Source organism: Manis pentadactyla, chromosome 6 (assembly GCF_030020395.1).
Source record: "Manis pentadactyla isolate mManPen7 chromosome 6, mManPen7.hap1, whole genome shotgun sequence".
NCBI lineage: Eukaryota > Metazoa > Chordata > Mammalia > Pholidota > Manidae > Manis > Manis pentadactyla.
In genome coordinates, this window is record NC_080024.1 from 136,775,080 (window position 1) to 136,794,801 (window position 19,722).

The 19,722-nt window shown below is 39.7% G+C and overlaps 2 protein-coding genes across 2 annotated transcripts in view; both read left to right on the forward strand.

Annotated features, from left to right (window-relative positions):
• Positions 1 to 738: 738 nt before the first annotated feature.
• On the forward strand, positions 739 to 19,703 carry ELAC1 (elaC ribonuclease Z 1). The gene is made up of 4 exons (XM_036918583.2): positions 739 to 884; positions 5,928 to 6,092; positions 13,270 to 13,737; positions 15,230 to 19,703. The coding sequence occupies exons 2-4, from the start codon at positions 5,936 to 5,938 to the stop codon at positions 15,694 to 15,696; spliced, it is 1,092 nt and encodes a 363-aa protein (XP_036774478.2). The 5' UTR covers positions 739 to 884; positions 5,928 to 5,935; the 3' UTR covers positions 15,697 to 19,703.
• Positions 5,957 to 19,722, forward strand: part of SMAD4 (SMAD family member 4) — a 116,551-nt gene continuing 102,785 nt past the window's right edge. Inside the window, exon 1 of the mRNA XM_036918582.2 lies at positions 5,957 to 6,092. The gene's annotated coding sequence lies outside the window, so the exon portion shown is untranslated. The remainder of the gene's footprint in view (positions 6,093 to 19,722) is intronic.

Below are 19,722 nucleotides of genomic sequence, written 5' to 3' on the forward strand. Positions count from 1 at the left end.
CTTCCCTCTCTCCGGGTAGTTTCAAAAATCCCACAGACCCAGCGCTTCTAATTGTTAGGAAGATGCTGTATTTTTTGACCACCTTGAGTGATGGAGCAAAAACCAGTGCATCTGGTTCTGCATCAGAGCTTGGAATACTTTTTTAAAAGTTGGAATTTAAAAGAGTGAGATTTTGCCCTTGTGGTTTGTAATCCCCTCGTGCACTTTCTACACTCGGGCTCTCCACTCGCGAGTGCAGCAGGCTATGCTGTGTGATAACAGAGAGGACAGCTGCAGTGCTCGTGTGAGGGCTGCGCGGCAGCTTCAGATTTTAAGCAAATGTTCCGGTGAATCCCTAGAATAGCCAAGTGGCATACAGCGGAGACTCATGATCTCTAAGTAACGCTGCTATGACTCCGATTCAAAGGCACATTGTTCTTCTTAAGGCATCTCCAGCTGAAACTTTTAGCTTTAGTGATTAAAAGATGAATTCATCCTATCGAAAGAATAGAAATTACACAAACGTGTATGAGCCGAGCCAGGCTCCAGGGAGAACTCCTGTTTGAAAACCTGGTACGGAAAACAAAAAGCAGGACAGTGAACGTTTTCGCTTTGGCGCTCTGGTCCTCAGGGGTCACCGCCACCATCCTAGCCAGTGCGAGCGAGGGAGGACAGGGACCCGCTGGGCGCTGGGACGGGGGCCTCCGCCCAGTGCCGAGTGTCCGCAGCGCCGCCGGCCAGGCCGGGCGCCACTGAGCGCGGACCTCCGGCGCGTCCTAGAGCGGCCGCACGCGACCGCAGCCAGCGGCGCACTTCCGCCCGCGCCGGTCCCTGCCGGGTGGATGGCTGGGCCTCGCTGCCGGCGTGCGGCTCCCTCGGCTCCTGCCGCGGGCCTCGGGGAGTGGGTGAGTGGGGCAGGGCGCGCCGGAGAGGGCGGGCCAGGGTTTGCGCCGCTGCCGCCTGAGCCGCGCGGGCGGGCGCGCTTCCTCTGGACTCGCGGCCCAGGCCCGGCGCGTAGGACCCAGGCCGGGGGAGCGCCGAGGACTGAGGACGCGCCTGTCTCCCGACCCCCTCCACCCCAAGGCGGGAGCGCGCACCGCCGGCACCCCCCTCCTTTTGTGAGACTGAGCTCTTAGTGGTCGGAGACCTGGCCTCTGACCCTGACTCTGCCTCTGCCTTGGCCTCTCACTTTCTCCCTCCGGGTCATCGTTCTTTCAGCCCTAAAATGGAGGATGGCAGTATCTGCCCTACCTACACCGTGGGGTGATTGCAGGTTTGGCGTGCCTGCCTGGAAACTGGTGCTCAACCCAGCGGCTTTTAGAGTTATTCGGGAAGCTTAACAAATGCTGAGGCCCCAGAATCGCCAGGGATTGATACGCAACCGGGAGTGAGAACCACTGGCCCAGAGTGTCGAGTGACAGTAAATGTGGTCGTGTGGTATGTTCTCGACCAAAATATGCATTTGGTCCAAGGTGAATCATACTGGATCATGAGAAAGCAAGCGGCTGTTTTTTTTTGTTAGTTTGTCCAAGAAGACAGGGACCAAATCTGGTTTGGATACTTTGGTCTATGTCACAAAACAAGAACCCTTGATTAAATAAATTAATTTCTGATTACTTCCCGACCTAGTGAAAGGATTTTCATTGTTTGGCTTGTTCTTAAACTTTTTATTACTGCAATTTTCAAACATACAAAAATAGCATAGTGTACTGAATTCCAGTTCATGATCAATCTTGTTTCATCTACTACCCTTACACCCACTGGATTATTTTAAAGCAAATCTAAATGTACCATTTCATCCATTAAATACTTGTTTATGTTCATAAAACACAAATCCTTTTTAAAACATAGTATTATCAATCTAACAAGCATTTCATGTTCTCTACCCAGTCAACGTTTACATTTCCTCAGTTGTCATTTTTTCCCTCCCATTATCAATTTGTCAAAATCAGGGTCTAAATAAGCTATACATTTTACAATTGGTTGACTTCTACATCTCTCTTCATATCTTTATCCCTGCCCTCTTTATTTTTTTCTCTTGCATTTTATTTGCCGAAGAAACCAAGTCTTTGTCCTCTAAAATTTCTACATACTGCATTTTGCCTTTTTCCCAGCCCTGTGGTGTCCTGTAATAACAGGCATGTAGATTACAGCCTTTTTCAGATTCAGGTTCTTTTTTGGCCAGAAAAGCTCATAGGGTTACTGTGTACTTCATATTGCATCAGGAGTTAGATAGGAATCTGTCTTTATGGTATTGATTAATTAGTGGATACATACTGCACAGCAGGGTAACTAAATAATTGACCAGAGAATTACAGAAGTATGCCAGCTAATAGGTGTAGAAGGAATGAGAGAACCTTTTGGCAACCTCTGATGAAATAATGGATCGAGGCAGTGATCATTAATGGCTGTTAACATTAGAAAGAGATAGCCAGACAGTGTGTGCTTCCTGATATAAGTACCCAGTATCACTCATCAAGTATTCCTGGATGAATATTTACCAACTATCCTTTGATGATGGGTGGGGATATATGGATGAGAAAAGATTGGCCATGAGTTGATAATTATTGAAGTTCTCTGATGGATATGTGGCTGTACATTATACTAATCTCTCTGCTTTTGTATGTGTTTGAAATTTTTCATAGTTTTTTTTTTTTTTTAAGTCTGTCTAATTGAATAGTGAGTTAAGGTCAGCGTGATCCTTTGTAATTCTCCATTAGACTTTTACTAAGTGGTTGTTAAACCTGAGTGCACATTAGAATCACAGGGGAAAATTTGTTTTTTCATGCTAAAACACTTGTCTCACTTGCAGATTTTTCTGTCTAGTTGTTCTGGGATAGAGCCCAATCATCGATATGTTTCAAAAGCTCTCCAGGTGATACTAATATGCTCCAGGGTTCTGTACCCATGGCCTGTGTGCATTATTTGTTGGGGATTGTAAAATGACTATATTCTATTATTCCGTCTGCATTATTAGCTTAAAATTTTTTTTTACCTACTACATTCTGTTTATTCTCTCTTGCAAACTGAAATACAGTAGGAAAGCCTCTGCAAATTAAAATATTTAATTGTCAGAGGAAGGCTTGATCTTGAAAGTGAAAATGTGGGGTAACACATTGAAGAGACACTAGCAATAAGCTGAAGATGTGTGTGTAGGGTAGAGAGAGGTACCATCTGTGTGTGGGGGTAAGGGGTGGGGAACTGACTGTTTTTCCAAATGGAAAGGAAGTTCAGGTGATGTGTAATTAGGAAAGCATGTTCAGTCTTAATGACATTTCATTTAAATCATCAGTATCAATTTAATATAAATTAAAATTAAATAAATCAAATGCTCTCATTGCAACTAAAAACAATCCAAAGATTTAAAAGAGAAGTTAATAAGCCACTACCTGTTTCTTCCATACAGACTTTCTTATAGGGGTTTTGGGAATTGTTATAAAAATGCCATAGCCATCTGTAACTCTTCTCATTGTCATCCCTGTAGGACAAGAATTACCGGTCTGACTTAACTGCAGAATGATTAGTTCATGGTATGAATGGATGTACAGTAAAATACTCAAATCATTTTCCTATTAATATATATCCAGATTGCTTCCAATTTTAGCCACCTTAAAAGTACCACAGTAAATATTGTACATAGGTCCTTTATTTGTGTAGGGTAGATTCCCAAAAATGGGATTGCTGGATTAAAGTGTGTTGTTAATAGCAGTATCATTATTATTGGTAATACATATGGCCAGATTACTCTCCCAAAACGTAATAGCAATTCACAACTCCACTACTAGTGAAATAATATGGGTACCCATTTTCCCTCCTGGTTAGCACTGGCTAGCATTAATATTTGCCAGCTGATGTGTGGAAAATGGTGTCTCTGTTTCTTTAATTTGCATTTCTTCTAAACACCTGGAGACCTGAGCCTTTTTCATGCTATTGGCCACTTGGATTTCTCTGAATTTCCTCTGTATATCCATCCATTGGTTATATTTCTCTTGTATCAGTTATTTTAATTTTTTTGATGCATTTGCATGAACTCTTTCTTAAGGGCCTTAACCCTTTATCACATAGTGCAGTTTTCTCCAGGTGTTACTTCAGTTCGTTGGCTTTGTAAGCCTTTTAGATGTATGAAAGTTTTTATATAGTGAAATGTCTTTTTTGTTTTCTTCTGGGTTTCCTGTCTTTCAAAAAGAGCTTTCCCATCTCCTAGGTTATATACTCATTCATCTAATTGTTTTGAGTGTATTTTATTGGACCGTTCACATTTAAATGTCTTAACATGTGGAATATATTTTTACATACAAGTGAGAATCTTGCTTTACTTTTTTCTGCAAAAGTGGCCAATTTTGTCAGAGATGTTCATTAAATAAACCACCCTTTTACATTTTTGTTAAACATTAATTCATACCTAGGTTTATTTCTGGACTATCCTCTCTTTCACCTCTATTTTTGTGCCAATAATTACTACTTTTAATTATACCTGATTAGCATAGTAAGTGTTAATATCTAGAAGGTAAGTTACTACTCACTACTTTATGTAATTTTCTTGTCCATTCACATTGTTTTCTTCTATATGATCTTTGGATTGTGTTTTATTCCAAGATAAATTCTACTGGAAATTTGATAGAATTTGCATTAATTGTATCTACATTAATTGTGAAAAGATGAACATTTCTGTTATATTAAGTCTTCCTATCAAGGAACCCAGTGTGTACCTACCTTTCTGTTTGGGTATTTTAGGGCCTGTTCCTTTCATGTTAACTTTATTTCTAGTGATTTTACAATGTTTTATTTTTTGCACTTAAGAATGAGATTTTGTTCCCATTTGTATTTTTAGCTGGTTATTTCCAAAACTGAGAAAAGTTGTTGATAGTATTTACATTTATTCAGTGCTCCATAAAATTTTCTTAATTTAATAGTGTTTTTTAATCCCTGCTATCAATCTATAATTGGTAATATGTAAGTTTTATTCTCATTTATTCTATTTGATGTACATCTCCCACCACAGAAGTATATCAGAGATGGCAGATGTGCCCAGAAATAGTGAAAGGAAAAAGAGAGATACCAGGAGTCAGCAGAAATCTACACATTCAATATGGTTATTGCTGATCATTTATAATAGCAGAACCCAAGTCCTAACTCCTCATGGACCCTGGCTTTAGGGTAGTGACCCTGACTCAGCGTTAATGTGAGGTACCAGCATTATTGTAGAATGTTTTAGAACATTGCTGTTACTTATGATGGTTTAGAGAAAAGGCTGACATTATGGACACCAGACATACCACTTAGCATAATTAAGTCCCACCACTTGCCTAGAACCTCAGCTAGAGTTGTTTAGTGTTTATTAGGAGAAATTTATTTCTAAATGAGCAGAAAGTACAGAGTTCCTGTATATCCCTTTACCTCCCAGTTTTCTCTAATATTAGCATTTTACATTAGTACATTTGTTACAGTTGATGAGCTGATACTGATACATTATTATTAACTGAAGCTAACATTAGGTTCATTCATTCTTTGTGTTAGAATGATTCTGACCAGTGTATAATAACATTTGTCTATTTTTCCTATATATTTACTTCTTCATCCTTCCCTCCCCCAGACTACTGTCAGCCACTGATCATTTTACTTTCTCTGTGGTTTTACCTTTTCCAGAATGTTACATAGTTGGAATTCAATTACAGTTTTTAATTAACTGGGCTTAGCAGGTTTTATTTGCTTGCTTGTTTTGTGTGTGTGAGCAGTCATATGCAGTTTGGTAACTTACAGTTTAAACTGACTGAGAGAGTTATTAAAATCTTCCTTGGGATTTCTTTGGAAAGAAAGCTATTAGAAAACAGGAGTTCAGACTCTTCTGAATAACCAAAACATAAATAACAGTAAATCTCACAAGAACCTGTTTCTGGTGATTTTGTGCAGTGATGTGTAATAACTTCTAGATGATCTTTTCATTGCAGGGTGGAAGATGTCTATGGATGTGACATTTCTGGGGACGGGCGCAGCATACCCATCCCCAACCCGGGGTGCCTCTGCTCTGGTCCTTCGATGTGAGGGCGAGTGCTGGCTGTTTGACTGTGGGGAGGGAACTCAGACACAGCTTATGAAAAGCCAGCTTAAAGCAGGTTAGTGTACATTCAGCCATCTCATTAGGACTCTCTCATTCTGCTTCATTTTCTTGGCTGTCCTTTGGCCTTTTGCTGAGAAACAGCCTAACAGTTGCGTTCTACTGTAGTGCTAGAGCCCTGAGAAGATCTGGAAGGCCCGCTGCCATGCAGGCATACTCACTGAACTTATTTATTTATTTACTTTTCATTCTTCCTGTAAATGTTGAAAACGAAGATTTATATAGGCTTAGGGGTTGGAGGATGGAGTGGGATACATCAAGTGTTATCAATTGGACACTTCCCAAGCAAAGGAGCAATGTACATACTTGTTTCCATCAGCTGAGAGTTGTAGGTATCATGGAGATGCAAGGGGCAGTAGATGGGCCAGAGGAGTGAGATGTTCTTTTCTACTTGGGGCTCACAGGGCAGGCATCTCAGAGAACCTGTGAGTTGTTGAAGAAGAAGGAGGGAGAAGAAGGGCATTCCAGTCAGAGGGAATGGAGTGAACAAGGGGAGACCGAGAAGTGCAGTGGGGAAAAGGCTTGGCCCACAGTCACGCAGATCTGGGTTCCAGTCCCAGCTGTGTCTCAGCGTGTGACCTTAGCTGATCAACACACTTATGCTTTACTTCCGTCATCTCAAAAATGGGGATAAAAACTCAAAGGGGTATTGTGAAAATTATATATAATAATCGCTTCTCTGTTCAGTTGTCTCCTCATCAGTCAAATGAGCTCAAATGTCATCTCCTCAGTGGCTTTCCCTGAACCTTCAAGTCAAGTAATTCCTCCCTCACCCCAGGCCTTGTACCGCTTTACAGTATTTATATTGACTTATTAATATCATCAGTATAGAAAGTTATGTTGTTTAAATAGTTGTTTCTGTACTGACTGTGTATCTCCTTGTAGGTTAAGGTAAGCTCAGTGATCACTTATGTACCTAGTAGATGCCTAGTAAATATCTGTTCAATCACTGTATGAACAAGATGTTCAGCACTTAACCCAGTGCCTCTCACTTACTAGATATTGATAAATGGTAGTTACTGAAATTATTCCTGTGACTCATCACAGTGTGTGGCATTTGATGACTAAAAGAAAGTTAGGTCTAGCATCCAAGGATCTCTTAGTCCAGTGGTGGAAACTGACATACAAACACTCATAGTGTAATATGTAAGCAGAATAATGGAGGTGTTTTCTAAGTAATTTTGGCACACAAAGGAGAGGGACACTAACTATATCTGTGTGATCAGAGAAAGCATCCCAGAGGTGGTAGCAGCTGAACTAGGGTCTGTCTAAGAGATGAAGTTTCTCCATGGAGAGAAGTAGGGATGGCTATTCAAGGAATAGGCAACAACGTGAGCAACACGTAAGGAAATTTCCAGGAGAGAAGTGACATATTTGGGGAATATTGAGTACTTGGCTAAGGAAGATGAGAGATAAGAATGCTGAAGAAGTGAGGGCAGATTGTGAAGTCTTGTGTGATATGCTATGGCGTTTGGATCTCACTATTCTATTGGCAACAGGAACCATTAAAAGTTCCTATTGCCAGGGGAATGACATGGTCTGATTTGTGTTTTAGGACAGTTTTCTTATGACAAATGTTGGGAGAGAGAGAATAGCAAATAGCATCAGGGAGACCAGTTGCAAGGCAGTTGTATTCATCTGAGGAAAAGGAGAGGTTGAGGATGCTGAAGCAGAAATAAGGATAGGGATGAAGACAGGAGACTCACTTTGAGACACTTGTAGAGCCAAGAGAAGGTGGTAACTGATTGAATGCCTAGCATGTGAAGAACGAGAGAATTATTACAAGTTACAGATGGTGATATCTCAGCTCTAAGCAGGGAGTCAGGAAAAGAGCTATTGAAGGAAGGAACTAATACTTACCACTTGGGACACGTGGTCTTGAAGTGTACACAGTTCAACCCTAATTATATACTGTCTTGTGCTGAAACCCTGAGGTGAGGGCAGGTGCTATGCTTTACTTCCCTTGGATCCCACAGTGGTTCCTTTCATGAAGACTCTCAGGGTCAGGCACAGGTCAGAGTGGAGGCTGTAATATTTAACATTTTAGAGAGTAGAAGCTGAGATAGCAGGGTGATTAAAATAGAAAGAAGAAACTGTTAAATGTGGGTACCAGAGGTTTTGGTGTGGGGTGTTTATGTTTTATTTAAAACCTGTATCAATTATCAAATGCTGCATAACAGATTACAAATTTAGTGTCTTATTTGCATTTACTGTCTCATCATTTCTGTGGGTGGTCAGGGAGTTTGAGCCTGGCGGAGCCGAGTTCTCTGCTTCAGAGTCTCACTAGGTTACAATCCTGTTACACCCAGTGTTGAGGTTCATCAGAGACTCAACTAGGGAAAAATCTGCCTCAGAGCTTACTCAACCTGTTAGCAGAATCCTTACAGTTGTAGGACTGAGGCTGCCCACAGTTCCTAGGCCTCCTGAAGGTCCTGCTCGTGTGGGATTCTGCTTCGTGGTAGCCTGCTTTCTTACCACTGGCAAGGGGGAAAGAAACTCCAGAGCAAGTGTGGTAGCAAGATGGACTCTTATAATGTAATGTAATCACATTACATCCTTGTGCCATGTTTTCCTGGTTAGAAGCAAGTCACAAGTCCCACTCCCACTCAAGGAGAGAGAATCATAGAAGGATGTGAGGGGCCACGGGCCAGGCGGCAGGAACCATGGTACCACCTTAAAGTCTATCTGCCACAATACCTTTCTCTGATACTTCATAGCTATTTCATATATATATATATATATATATATGTATTTTTTAATATTTTAAAATTTTGTATCATTAATCTACAATTACATGAGTGACATTATGTTTACTAGACTCCCCCCATCATCAAGTCCCCCCCACAAACCCCATTACAGTCACTGTCCATCAGCATAGTAAGATGCTATAGAATCACTACTTGTCTTCTCTGTGTTGTACAGCCCTTCCTGTCCCCCCCCCACATTGTATCTGCTAGTAGTGATGCCCCCCTTTGTTTTTTTTTTCCCCCTTATCCCTTCCTTCCCACCCATCCTCCCCAGTCCCTTTGCCTTTGGTAACTGCTGGTCCATTCTTGGGTTCTGTGGGTCTGCTGCTGTTTTGTTCCTTCAGTTTTTCTCTTTGTTCTTATACTCCACAGATGAGTGAAATCATTTGATACTTGTCTTTCTCTGCCTGGCTTATTTCACTGAGCATAATACCCTCTATCTCCATCCATGTTGTTGCAAATGGTAGCATTTGTTTTCTTCTTATGGCTGAAGAATATTCCATTGTGTATATGTACCACATCTTTATCCATTCATCTACCGATGGACACTTAGGTTTCTTCCATTTATTGTCTATTGCAAATAGTGCTGCAGTAAACAGGGGTGCATATGCCTTTTTCAAATTGGGCTGCTGCATTCTTAGGGTAAATTCTTAGAAGTGGAATTCCTGGGTCAAATGGTATTTCTATTTTTAGTTTTTGAGGAACCTCTATATTGCTTTCCACAATGGTTGAACTAGCTTACATTCCCACCAGCAGTGTAGGAGGGTTCCCCATTCTCTGCATCCTCGCCAGCATTTGTTGTTCTTAGTCTTTTCAATGCTGGCCATCCTTACTGGTGTGAGGTGATATCTCATTGTGGTTTTAATTTGCATTTCCCTGATGATTAGTGATGTGGAGCATCTTCTCATGTGTCTGTTGGCCGTCTGAATTTCTTCTTTGGAGAAGTGTCTGTTCAGCTCCTCTGCCCATTTTTTAATTGGATTATTTGCTTTTTGTTTGTTGAGGTGCGTGAGCTCTTTATATATTTTGGATGTCAACCCTTTATCGGATCTGTCATTTATGAATATATTCTCCCATACTATAGGATGCCTTTTTGTTCTATTGATGGTGTCCTTTGCTGTACAGAAGCTTTTCAGCTTGATATAGTCCCACTTGTTCATTTTTTCTTCTGTTTCCCTTGCCTGGGAAGATATGTTCATGAAGAAGTTGCTCATGTTTATGTCCAAGGGATTTTTGCCTATGTTTTTTTCTAAGAGTTTTATGGTTTCATGACTTACATTCAGGTCTTTGATCCATTTTGAATTTACTTTTGTGTATGGTGTGAGACAATGATCCAGTTTCATTCTCTTACATGTAGCTGTCCAGTTTTGCCAACACCACCTGTTGAAGAGGCTGTCATTTCCCCCATTGTATGTCCATGGCTCCTTTATCATATATTAATTGACCGTATATGTTTGGGTTAATACCTGGATTATCTATTCTGTTCCACTGGTCTGTGGCTCTGTTCTTGTGCCAGTACCAAATTGTCTTGATTACTGTGGCTTTGTAGTAGAGCTTGAAGTTGGGAAGTGAGATCCCCCCACTTTATTCTTCCTTCTCAGGATTGCTTTGGTTTTTCGGGGTCTTTTGTGGTACCATATGAATTTTAGAACTATTTGTTCCAGTTCGTTGAAACAAATGCTGTTGGTATTTTGATAGGGATTGCATTGAATCTGTACATTGCTTTAGGCAGGATGGCTGTTTTGACAATATTAATTCTCCCTAGCCAAGAGCATGGGATGAGTTTCCATTTGTTAGTGTCCTCTTTAATTTCTCTTAAAAGTGTCTTGTAGTTTTCAGGGTATAGGTCTTTCACTTCCTTGGTTAGGTTTATTCCTAGGTATTTTATTCTATTTAGTATATATATATATATTTTTTTTTTGAGAGGGCATCTCTCATATTTATTGATCAAATGGTTGTTAACAACAATAAAATTCTGTATAGGGGACTCAATGCACAATCATTAATCAACCCCAAGCCTAATTCTCAACAGTCTCCAATCTTCTGAATATTTCGTATATTTTTAAGTAACAGTTTGCAAAGCTAAACCTTGAAAAAAATAAAATAAAGCCTAAAGGAAGCTTTACTAAATTTTTATCGGTTTTTAAAAAAATTTCTGGCTGCGGAGATCAGGATGAGATGGTAATCCCAGAACATTGTCTATGACTCTAGCATTTCAAAAGCCCCCAGTCTCAAACTGGAATGCAGCACCCTCAATATTTATTGGTTTCTGTGACTAACCCAATATGGACCTATCATTGTGTGATTGATTGAAACCCTTTCAGCTTGTCCTGCCTCCTGGGTTAACAATATTTTATGAGTTGCATATGGAAATACTTTCTATTTCATGCTTTCATGGTTCTAATATGCAAGCTTCTGACTAACAATTATTTGCTTTGTCCATTTCTTTCATAATCTTAAAGAGCAAGCTTAAGCCTTCCTTTTTTTCCTTAAAAATGATTATAAAAAGTATTACAAAAGCATAATTTAAAAAGTGATTATAAAAAGTATACATGCTCATTGTAAAAGTCCAAACAAAGCAGAAAAGTATAAATAACAAAAAGCCTAAATCTCCCTCCCCTAGGTAAATTTTCTGTACATGTAAATATGGTAATGGTATAGGTGTATCTGTGTGTGTGTGTGTGCGCACAATTTTGCATAAATGAAATCACACTACATTTGGTGTAACCTGCCTTTTTCAACTGAATAATGTGTATGAACAGTATATTGAAGATATGTTTCTATTGCAGTAAATATAATTGCACCATCACTTAGAGGATGCTTAATGTTTCACTTCTGTATGGATGACATACTCCCCTGAACTTTCTTGCTGTCAGGTGAAACAGAACTCATGCATTTTTTTTCTTCATTTGATATCTTCCTTTTACCTTTGATAATTGTGGTTGCCATTCCTTCTCCTTCTGAAAGCAAGTTTCCTGAAAAATGAAATGTTTGCCTTCCCTGAAACTGTGATAACCGTGAGAAGTAATTTTTTACTCACTTAATTTGTCTCGCTTGCCTTGTGTTCACAGATTGTTTGGGTGTTCAGTTTTGGCTTTGTTTTGCAGTAGATAGGGAGAGGGCCCAGAAAGTCTGACTTGAGTTTTGAGGTCAAATGAGATCAAGACTCAGCAACCACTGTAGTTCTTTTGTCTGCAGAGTCCTCAGGTCACACTTACGGGTGCTCTGGCAGCCTCGACAGCAGGAAGGGAAAAATGAAAGTGTTCCAGAAGTCCAAAAACAACAAAAACAAGTTACTAGAAAGAGAAAACAAAAAGGAGCATATTGAAGAAACTTGTAGCATGCCTCCTGCAGATTCTCAAGGTCTGAAATCAGCCTCTGCCCAATCTGTTGATCTCTGCTGTGGGGACCTGGGCTTCATGGAGTAGCTTTAGGAAGACACACTTGGAGAATGTTGCCTTGATGTCACAGGACAAGTCACATTACAATAAATTGTTCTTGTTCTTTTATGGTTTCATGTGTTTGAAATGAAGTTAGGACCAGAAGCCTCTGTTATCTTGTGTTAATTGTGATTGCTACTTTTAAAATGCTCTGTGATGCATCTCACAAAAATGCTGATGTGGCATCCTGCCACATGCCAGCAGTAAATTCAGTTTATCATTGGCTGAATTGAGTTACAACCGGAGCTAGTATGCACTGAAAAAGCTGTTGTGTTAGTGCAGACAGAAAGGAATGGACACACATACCTTTACATACCACTTAGGGGATCTGCCCTGTGAGCTGTCTTCTGGCATCTATTGCCTGCCTCCTCTCCTTGGTTCTCCACCCTGTTCCTGTCCTGCTTCCTTCTTTCTCCCTGCTCCTTTTTTCTCCATCCCTCATCCTCTTCCTTTTCTCCTCCCTCTTCAACCTCACTCAGACAAGCAGGCTCTGACTTGGTTAGTTCATCCCTATCCAGTATAGAGTCCTTAAAAGGCAGTTTTGGTTGTAGGCATTGGTTCAGTCAGTTGGAGCCAGGGGAGCGTTTGTTTTGCTGGAAGTACACGTACGCTTTTCCAAGAGGGAGCAGTAGGAGGCAGTGTAACTATCAGATGCGTTTGACGCTTGAGACCTCTTAGTTGAAGTGACTCGATCAATTATTTATTTATTTTTAGTAAGAGGATATGTTAGAAAATACTGTTAAACTGTAGCACTGTAATTTGAAGACGTTACATGGAAATGTTATTAAAACCATCTAGTGAAATAAAGCCTGTCTTTCTTACATCTACAATCATGTAGAAAAACAAAGAAATAAGTTTCTGGTGATAAGTACAACTCCAAATTCACTTTACTACTTCCTGTGTAAGTTATACATGTTTCCAGTAGCTTTGTACAGGTTTTTATGTCTGAAAAATTCCCAATATTTTATTTCTCTGCCTCAATCAAAAGGGAGAATTTCCAAGATCTTCATTACACATCTTCATGGAGACCATTTCTTTGGCCTTCCTGGCCTCCTCTGCACCATCAGCCTGCAGAGTGGCTCCATGGTCACCAAACAGCCTATTGAAATCTATGGCCCTGCAGGGCTTCGGGACTTTATCTGTCGAACCATGGAACTCTCTCACACAGAATTGGTCTTCCCTTATGTGGTCCACGAGCTGGTGCCTACAGCAGATCAGTGTCCTACAGAAGAACTGAAAGAATTTGCACATGTGAATAGAGCAGACAGCCCTCCCAAAGAGGGACAAGGAAGAACTATCGTACTGGACTCAGAAGAAAACTCATACCTTCTGGTTGATGATGAACAGTTTGTTGTAAAGGCATTTCGCCTCTTTCACCGAATTCCCTCCTTTGGGTTTTCAGTTGTGGAGAAGAAACGCCCAGGTAAACTCAATGCACAGAAACTGAAAGACCTCGGTAAGTGTTCTTTTTGCTTCCCATCAGTGGAGATGTTGTTAACTGAAACTGTTAGAAGTGTCATAGAAACCTTCCTTTTCTGTCTCCCAGGTATAAAAGTGGCATTTTCTCCACTTACTTCCTTTGCCCAAAGTTTAAGGGAAAAAAATGCTTCAAAGCAAAACCCAAATAGATACTTAAATCTTCTCTTCAGAGGGTCCACATTCTTAGTCTGCCTTTCCTCAGCTTAGACTGCCTTGATTGGCAGGGTAGTGGTTTTTGTCTTAGGTCTAGGCTCTTATTTTTTTCATGTCTTCTTTGTGAAATGTTTTCAGTGACGTCTTTGGCCTGAGAATTTTGCCATAGCCCCTAACCTTGCAACTGCAGCCATCTATTTTCGGGATTTTCCTTCTCTGTTAACTTTGCCTAATCATTCAAACCTGATTAAGTTACTTTGATGCTTACTTGTTACTTAGATTAAGTTACTCTGGTGTTTAGAACACTTTACCTCAACCGTTCTACCTATCTGGATTGACCAAAGTTGGAAGCAAGCACACAAAGATGGGCTTTGGGTGCCTTCTGAGGCTTCACATACCCTGCATGCAAGGCTCTCATGTTTGGGGTCTTCAGCACTTTGCTGGAAGCAGTGTGTCCCGGTCCATTGTACCTCCAGCACCATTGCCTTCCTTCGCACGGCCACAGCAGGGTCTCTAAAAAAGCATGATAGTACTTTTTGTATGTTTATTTCTTTATTTATATAATTTCTTCCTTCCTCCCCAACTAAAACAAAATGCTAAATAATGAGGAAATACAACTTGGCCAGAAGTATTCTTGTTATTTAAAAGCCTGTGGAAATACGACTATACTGGGACACTTTAAACAGGATTGGTATTAGAATTAGTGAACACATTCTGTTTGTTTGTAGGTTTTGTTCAGAGTGATGATAAGGTGTTATTCTAAATTAATACGAGATTTAAGCCCGGTGTGGTAAATGTGGATCTGCCCCGATCTGCAAAGAAGATTGATTATGTATGATTGCATAAAATTCTCCTTGATCTTGGGATCCAAACATTCCCCTCTAACAACTTTTTTAAATTAAGCCAGTTTGTCATTATTTCAATGGACTCCTTAGTTTTACCCAAAGATGAGCTTATTAAATAAGGCATTCTCAAAAACTGTTATTCCCATGTACAGCAGAGTACCAGGGCTGTTATTTTGACTGTAATGAGGTCTTAGTGGGATTTTAGAGCTTATTGGGACTTTAGAGGTTAAAATTCATCTGACGTGTGCTTGGAAAAGGTTTTAAGTACTAGAACAATGCTAGTATCAATAGCCAATACTGAACTTTTAAAAAATGTATAAATATTCCAGTTTTGCATCAGTAGTAAAATATTTATAACAATTAAGAATCGGATGCCTCTTCCTATTTGCTATTTGCTGTGCTGTTAAAACAGACTCTCTTAAGTCAAAAAGTCCATTCCCGTGATGTGATGTTATCTGCCTCCATCATTAGGTGTTCCTCCAGGTCCTGCCTATGGGAAGCTGAAAAATGGAATTTCTGTTGTTCTGGAAAATGGAATTACAATTTCTCCCCAAGATGTCTTAAAAAAACCGATTGTTGGAAGAAAAATCTGCATTTTGGGTGACTGTTCTGGGGTTGTGGGTGATGGAGGAGTGAAGCTGTGCTCTGAAGCAGACCTGTTGATCCATGAAGCGACCCTGGATGACACCCAGATGGACAAAGCAAAGGAGCACGGCCACAGCACGCCACAGATGGCAGCAGCGTTTGCAAAGCTGTGCCAAGCAAAGAGGCTGGTTCTGACTCACTTCAGTCAGAGGTATAAACCAGTTGCCTTGGCCAGAGAAGGAGAAACAGATGGGATCGTGGATCTGAAAAAGCAAGCTGAATCAGTGTTAGATCTCCAAGAAGTGACTCTAGCAGAAGATTTTATGGTGATTGGCATTCCGATCAAGAAGTGAAAGCAGTGTTCCTGAATGTGTCTTGACTTGTCTGTGGGTCCATTACTGACTAACAGTCAAGTCCAAAATTATTTGGGTCCTAATTATCCTGACAAGGATAGAGCCGCATTGCTGAACTGACTCAGCCATGAGAGGGAGCAAGCTTTTTGATAAATCATTTTAAAAAGAAAAAAAAAACAGGATTCTTCTTAAAGGCCAAACTTGACATGGTTGGTTACTCAGACCCACGTTGTGTCTTGTGACTGCTGCCTCAGGTAGAAAGCCGGTACCCTGTGCTGCCTGGGTTTAGCTTCTGCCGAGCTTCACTGCTGTTGTCGGCAAAGTACACGGGGCTCGGCCCTCCTGGCTGAAAATGGTATTTTAGCAGTCTGTTGAATCTGTTCATGTTATTAACAGAATAGAAATATAATGAGATACTGGACATGCAGGATTAAGTTGGCATGTTAAATCTTGAATTCTTTACTGGAAAACTGAATGCATGATCAGGCTGGTTGTTTATCCTTCAATTAATATTTTACTGAATTTTCTCGTTTGGTCTAAACCTGTGGTTTTCAGCTAGGGGTGTACCACTCCCCTAGACAGCATTTTGAAACTGTAGATATGTTTCTTGTCAAAGTGACCCAGTGGGGAAACGGGACCACAGGGAGTACTACTGGAATTTAGTACGGGCTAAGGATGCCCGATCCTACGAAGTTGGGTCAATCCTATACAATAAGGAATTCTTTCAACCCAAAATGGAAGTTGCAGGCCTATTGTGATACACAACAAGTTAGAACTTACACTCCCATTGTGAATATGTTTTATCAAAATTAGTGACTTAATGAGTTGAACTAAAAGGTAAGTCAGATTCTACAACAAATCCTAAAGAACTAGCTAAATGAATAAGTTGAAATTGGAATGTCATGTCAGATATTATTTGACACAAATGAACCATTAGTCAGAGCTTATGAATTTGGAGGTAAAGAAATGGTGTCTATTAGGCTGAAGTTTAATTTGTGAGTCCCAATTAATAATTCTTTGAGCACAATTTTAATCAGTTTTCTTTCTAGAATAGCTTTTTCTTCTGAGCTGCCTTCCACCTCTCTTCTGTCTGCCATGGGGTATCTGACTCGTTTGTCTCACGATATTTCTAAAAATGTGTTACCTGGAAAGCTAGTCTCAAGTACTGATTCACTCAGAAGAGTTTCCTAATCAAATCAGTTTGATTTATCAGTTTATGCTATGTGTCCCTTTGGGAATGTCTGATTGCCCATCGATACTTAAAAACAGTACTGCTTGAGTGATCATAAATCAGGCTTTGGTGCCAGAAAGACCTGATCTCAAGAGTCCCATTCTGTACTTTATGGTGGTACCTATGTGGTCTGGAGCAGATTACTCTATCTAAGCTTCAAACTGTTCATTCTAAAATGGAAAAAAAAAGACCTTACTCATAGGATCATTGTGAAGATTAAATAAGACAGTTCTTAGGAAGCATAATGATTTGCTTAAAGGCATTGAGAATCCTGCATATAGAGGCCTGTCGACTACTGAATCCCTTTCTCAGTCTTGTTTCATCATATAATTTCTATTAACATCTCAAGAACCTAGAGACTTTATATTAAACATATTTAGAACTATTGTCATGGTATATACTGTTAAATTCCTTTGGGTTTTGGGGCTTTTTTAGTAAAATGTTGACTCCCGGATGGTTGTTGAATTCCTAGAATAGCAATAATCATGATGGGTCTAGTTATTCAAGACCTCGGTCATTCTGAAGCAGTCTCCAGAATCATCTGTTTCTGGCCTGTTCTAGTTCCTTGGCTCACCAAAGCAACCAAGTTTGACCAGACTTTAAGTGTATCTTGGTTTCTGAACTCAATTCAAACAAGCATTTATCAGACAGTTATTGTGTGCCCAAACCTGTACAAGAAGGAATGGCTAGTACTAGTACCTCTACTGCATGGAGTTCTTAAGGGCAGACGGTATCTTAGTTACCTCCACATTCTTGGAAATACCTACCCGTAGTAAGCACTCAGAAATGTTTGTTGAATGAAATAAGACTTTGATACCATTTCATACCGTGTGCAAACTTTAGGGCCTGTGCCTAGCCCATTTCATTACTGTCTTTGTCCAAAAAAAGAAATCCTCCAAGTTGGTAGTATCCCATTCACTGAGAACCAACTACTTAGTTTAGTAAAGCCAGGCTTTACTGTGTTGGAAGTATGTAAATGAATATAAGACAAAATTCCAGGCTCCACTAAGTGTTAGAGACACATAAGTAAATAAAAGTACATTCAAATGTTCTAATTTTGTAGCCTAGCACTCAGTTTTTGCTGTTCCTGATCATTATTTGGTAGCTGACTTGAGCTATGCCCTGAGAATCAGGCTCTGTTAATATATGTGGGCTAAGCCTTCAGAGACCATGGGAATGTGGGAACAAATTGACATGTTGGAGCAATCAGGTGTAGGGGGTCATTCCATGGTGAGAATTCTTTCTTGGACTTTTTATTCTAGCCTAGAATTTGTTCTTAATGGTAGGACACACTAAGAATCTGTGGAGCTAGGATTAAGAATGATGCTTACATTGGACTTCCCAGAGCCTATAATCTGCTCATGGTTGTATAACTCTAAGAGGGGATTAGAATATATATTGTGTCCCAAATTTATTTGATCACTGCATTCTCTTCTGCCAAGGAACATCTTGGAACACTGAGAAATACTGTTCCTTAATACTTCTCAAAATTTTTATGTTTTTTTACCTGCATAATTGAGGTGATGAATAGATAGGATCTATACTTAGTATAGTATTTTCTTTGTCCTAAAATGACACTGAATTGCCAGGAATGCGTATCACTTTCCAGTTCTCAAATGTGTTTAGACTTGCCCAAATAGACCCCAAAATCAGTTCTATTTCTGATTTCATGTCTCATTAGTTCATAAAAGCAGTGTATGCTTGGTAGAGATTTTTTTTTAAAGATTCAAGGAAAGAGAGCTGCTTCTGCATGATTCTGATCCAGTAGTTCTCATACCGAGGTATGAATCATTACTCAAGGTAGCTCATAGGTGGACAAGGGTATGTTAATAGACAGACTCTTAGGCTCTGATACTAAAGACTTTTAATTCAGTAGGTCTGAGGTGGAATCCAAGAATCTGCATTTTTAATAAGCCCCCCAGGTGATTCTGAAGTATATCGGTGGCAGACTCTAGGAGAAAAAACTGTCTTTTTTCTATGCATTAAAAAAATGGGGGTATGTATAGATATATTATATATATGTAAACATGTTTGTATATGTGTATATAGCACACATGCCTATTTTTGTGAGTAGGTTGACTTCAGCTTTTTCTCATTTAACAGTATGAGCATTTTCCCATGACATTAACTGTTCTTTGAAAGCATGAATGATTTAATGATTTTATATTCCATTCTTTAGATAGAATTTAACTATTTCCCTACTTTTGGGGCATTAAGATTGTTTTCCATAAATAATACTGTCATGAATATTCCTGGCTATAAATCTTTGTATCTCTGAGTATTTCCTTAAGATTGGTTTCTCTGAAGGTCAAAACATCTGACTTATTTTTTTAGACTCTGGATAAGAATCGCTTACTTGTTTTCTAGCTCACATTCAGCAGCAGCAAGAGAGAGGCCTGTATCTACTTCATGGATAGATGATACTGAATATCATCAATTAATGACCTGACATGACTCTTCTTCGAGGCATTTGTCTTACGAAGATTATTTTTGCCTCCTAGTGCAAATAATTTTATTATGTCTTGCAACTAGCACATATAATTCAACTGTGATTTCCTTGAATGTTATGCCAATTTAAAAATTTGTCAGTGTTTACTTAAAAGGGTAAAAATCCTCACTGCCTCAAATATGTTCATGACAGATGTACAGTGAAGGTACTTTTGTCTTCACAAAGGTATAAATTTGTAGTGAAATGTACCAGTTCTGTCTTTACTAGTTGATGGATTTTTCAGGCAATAAAAGTATTTTTTCTTATCTGAGAAGAATAAAAAGGAAATTGTGGTAATGCTTTGAAT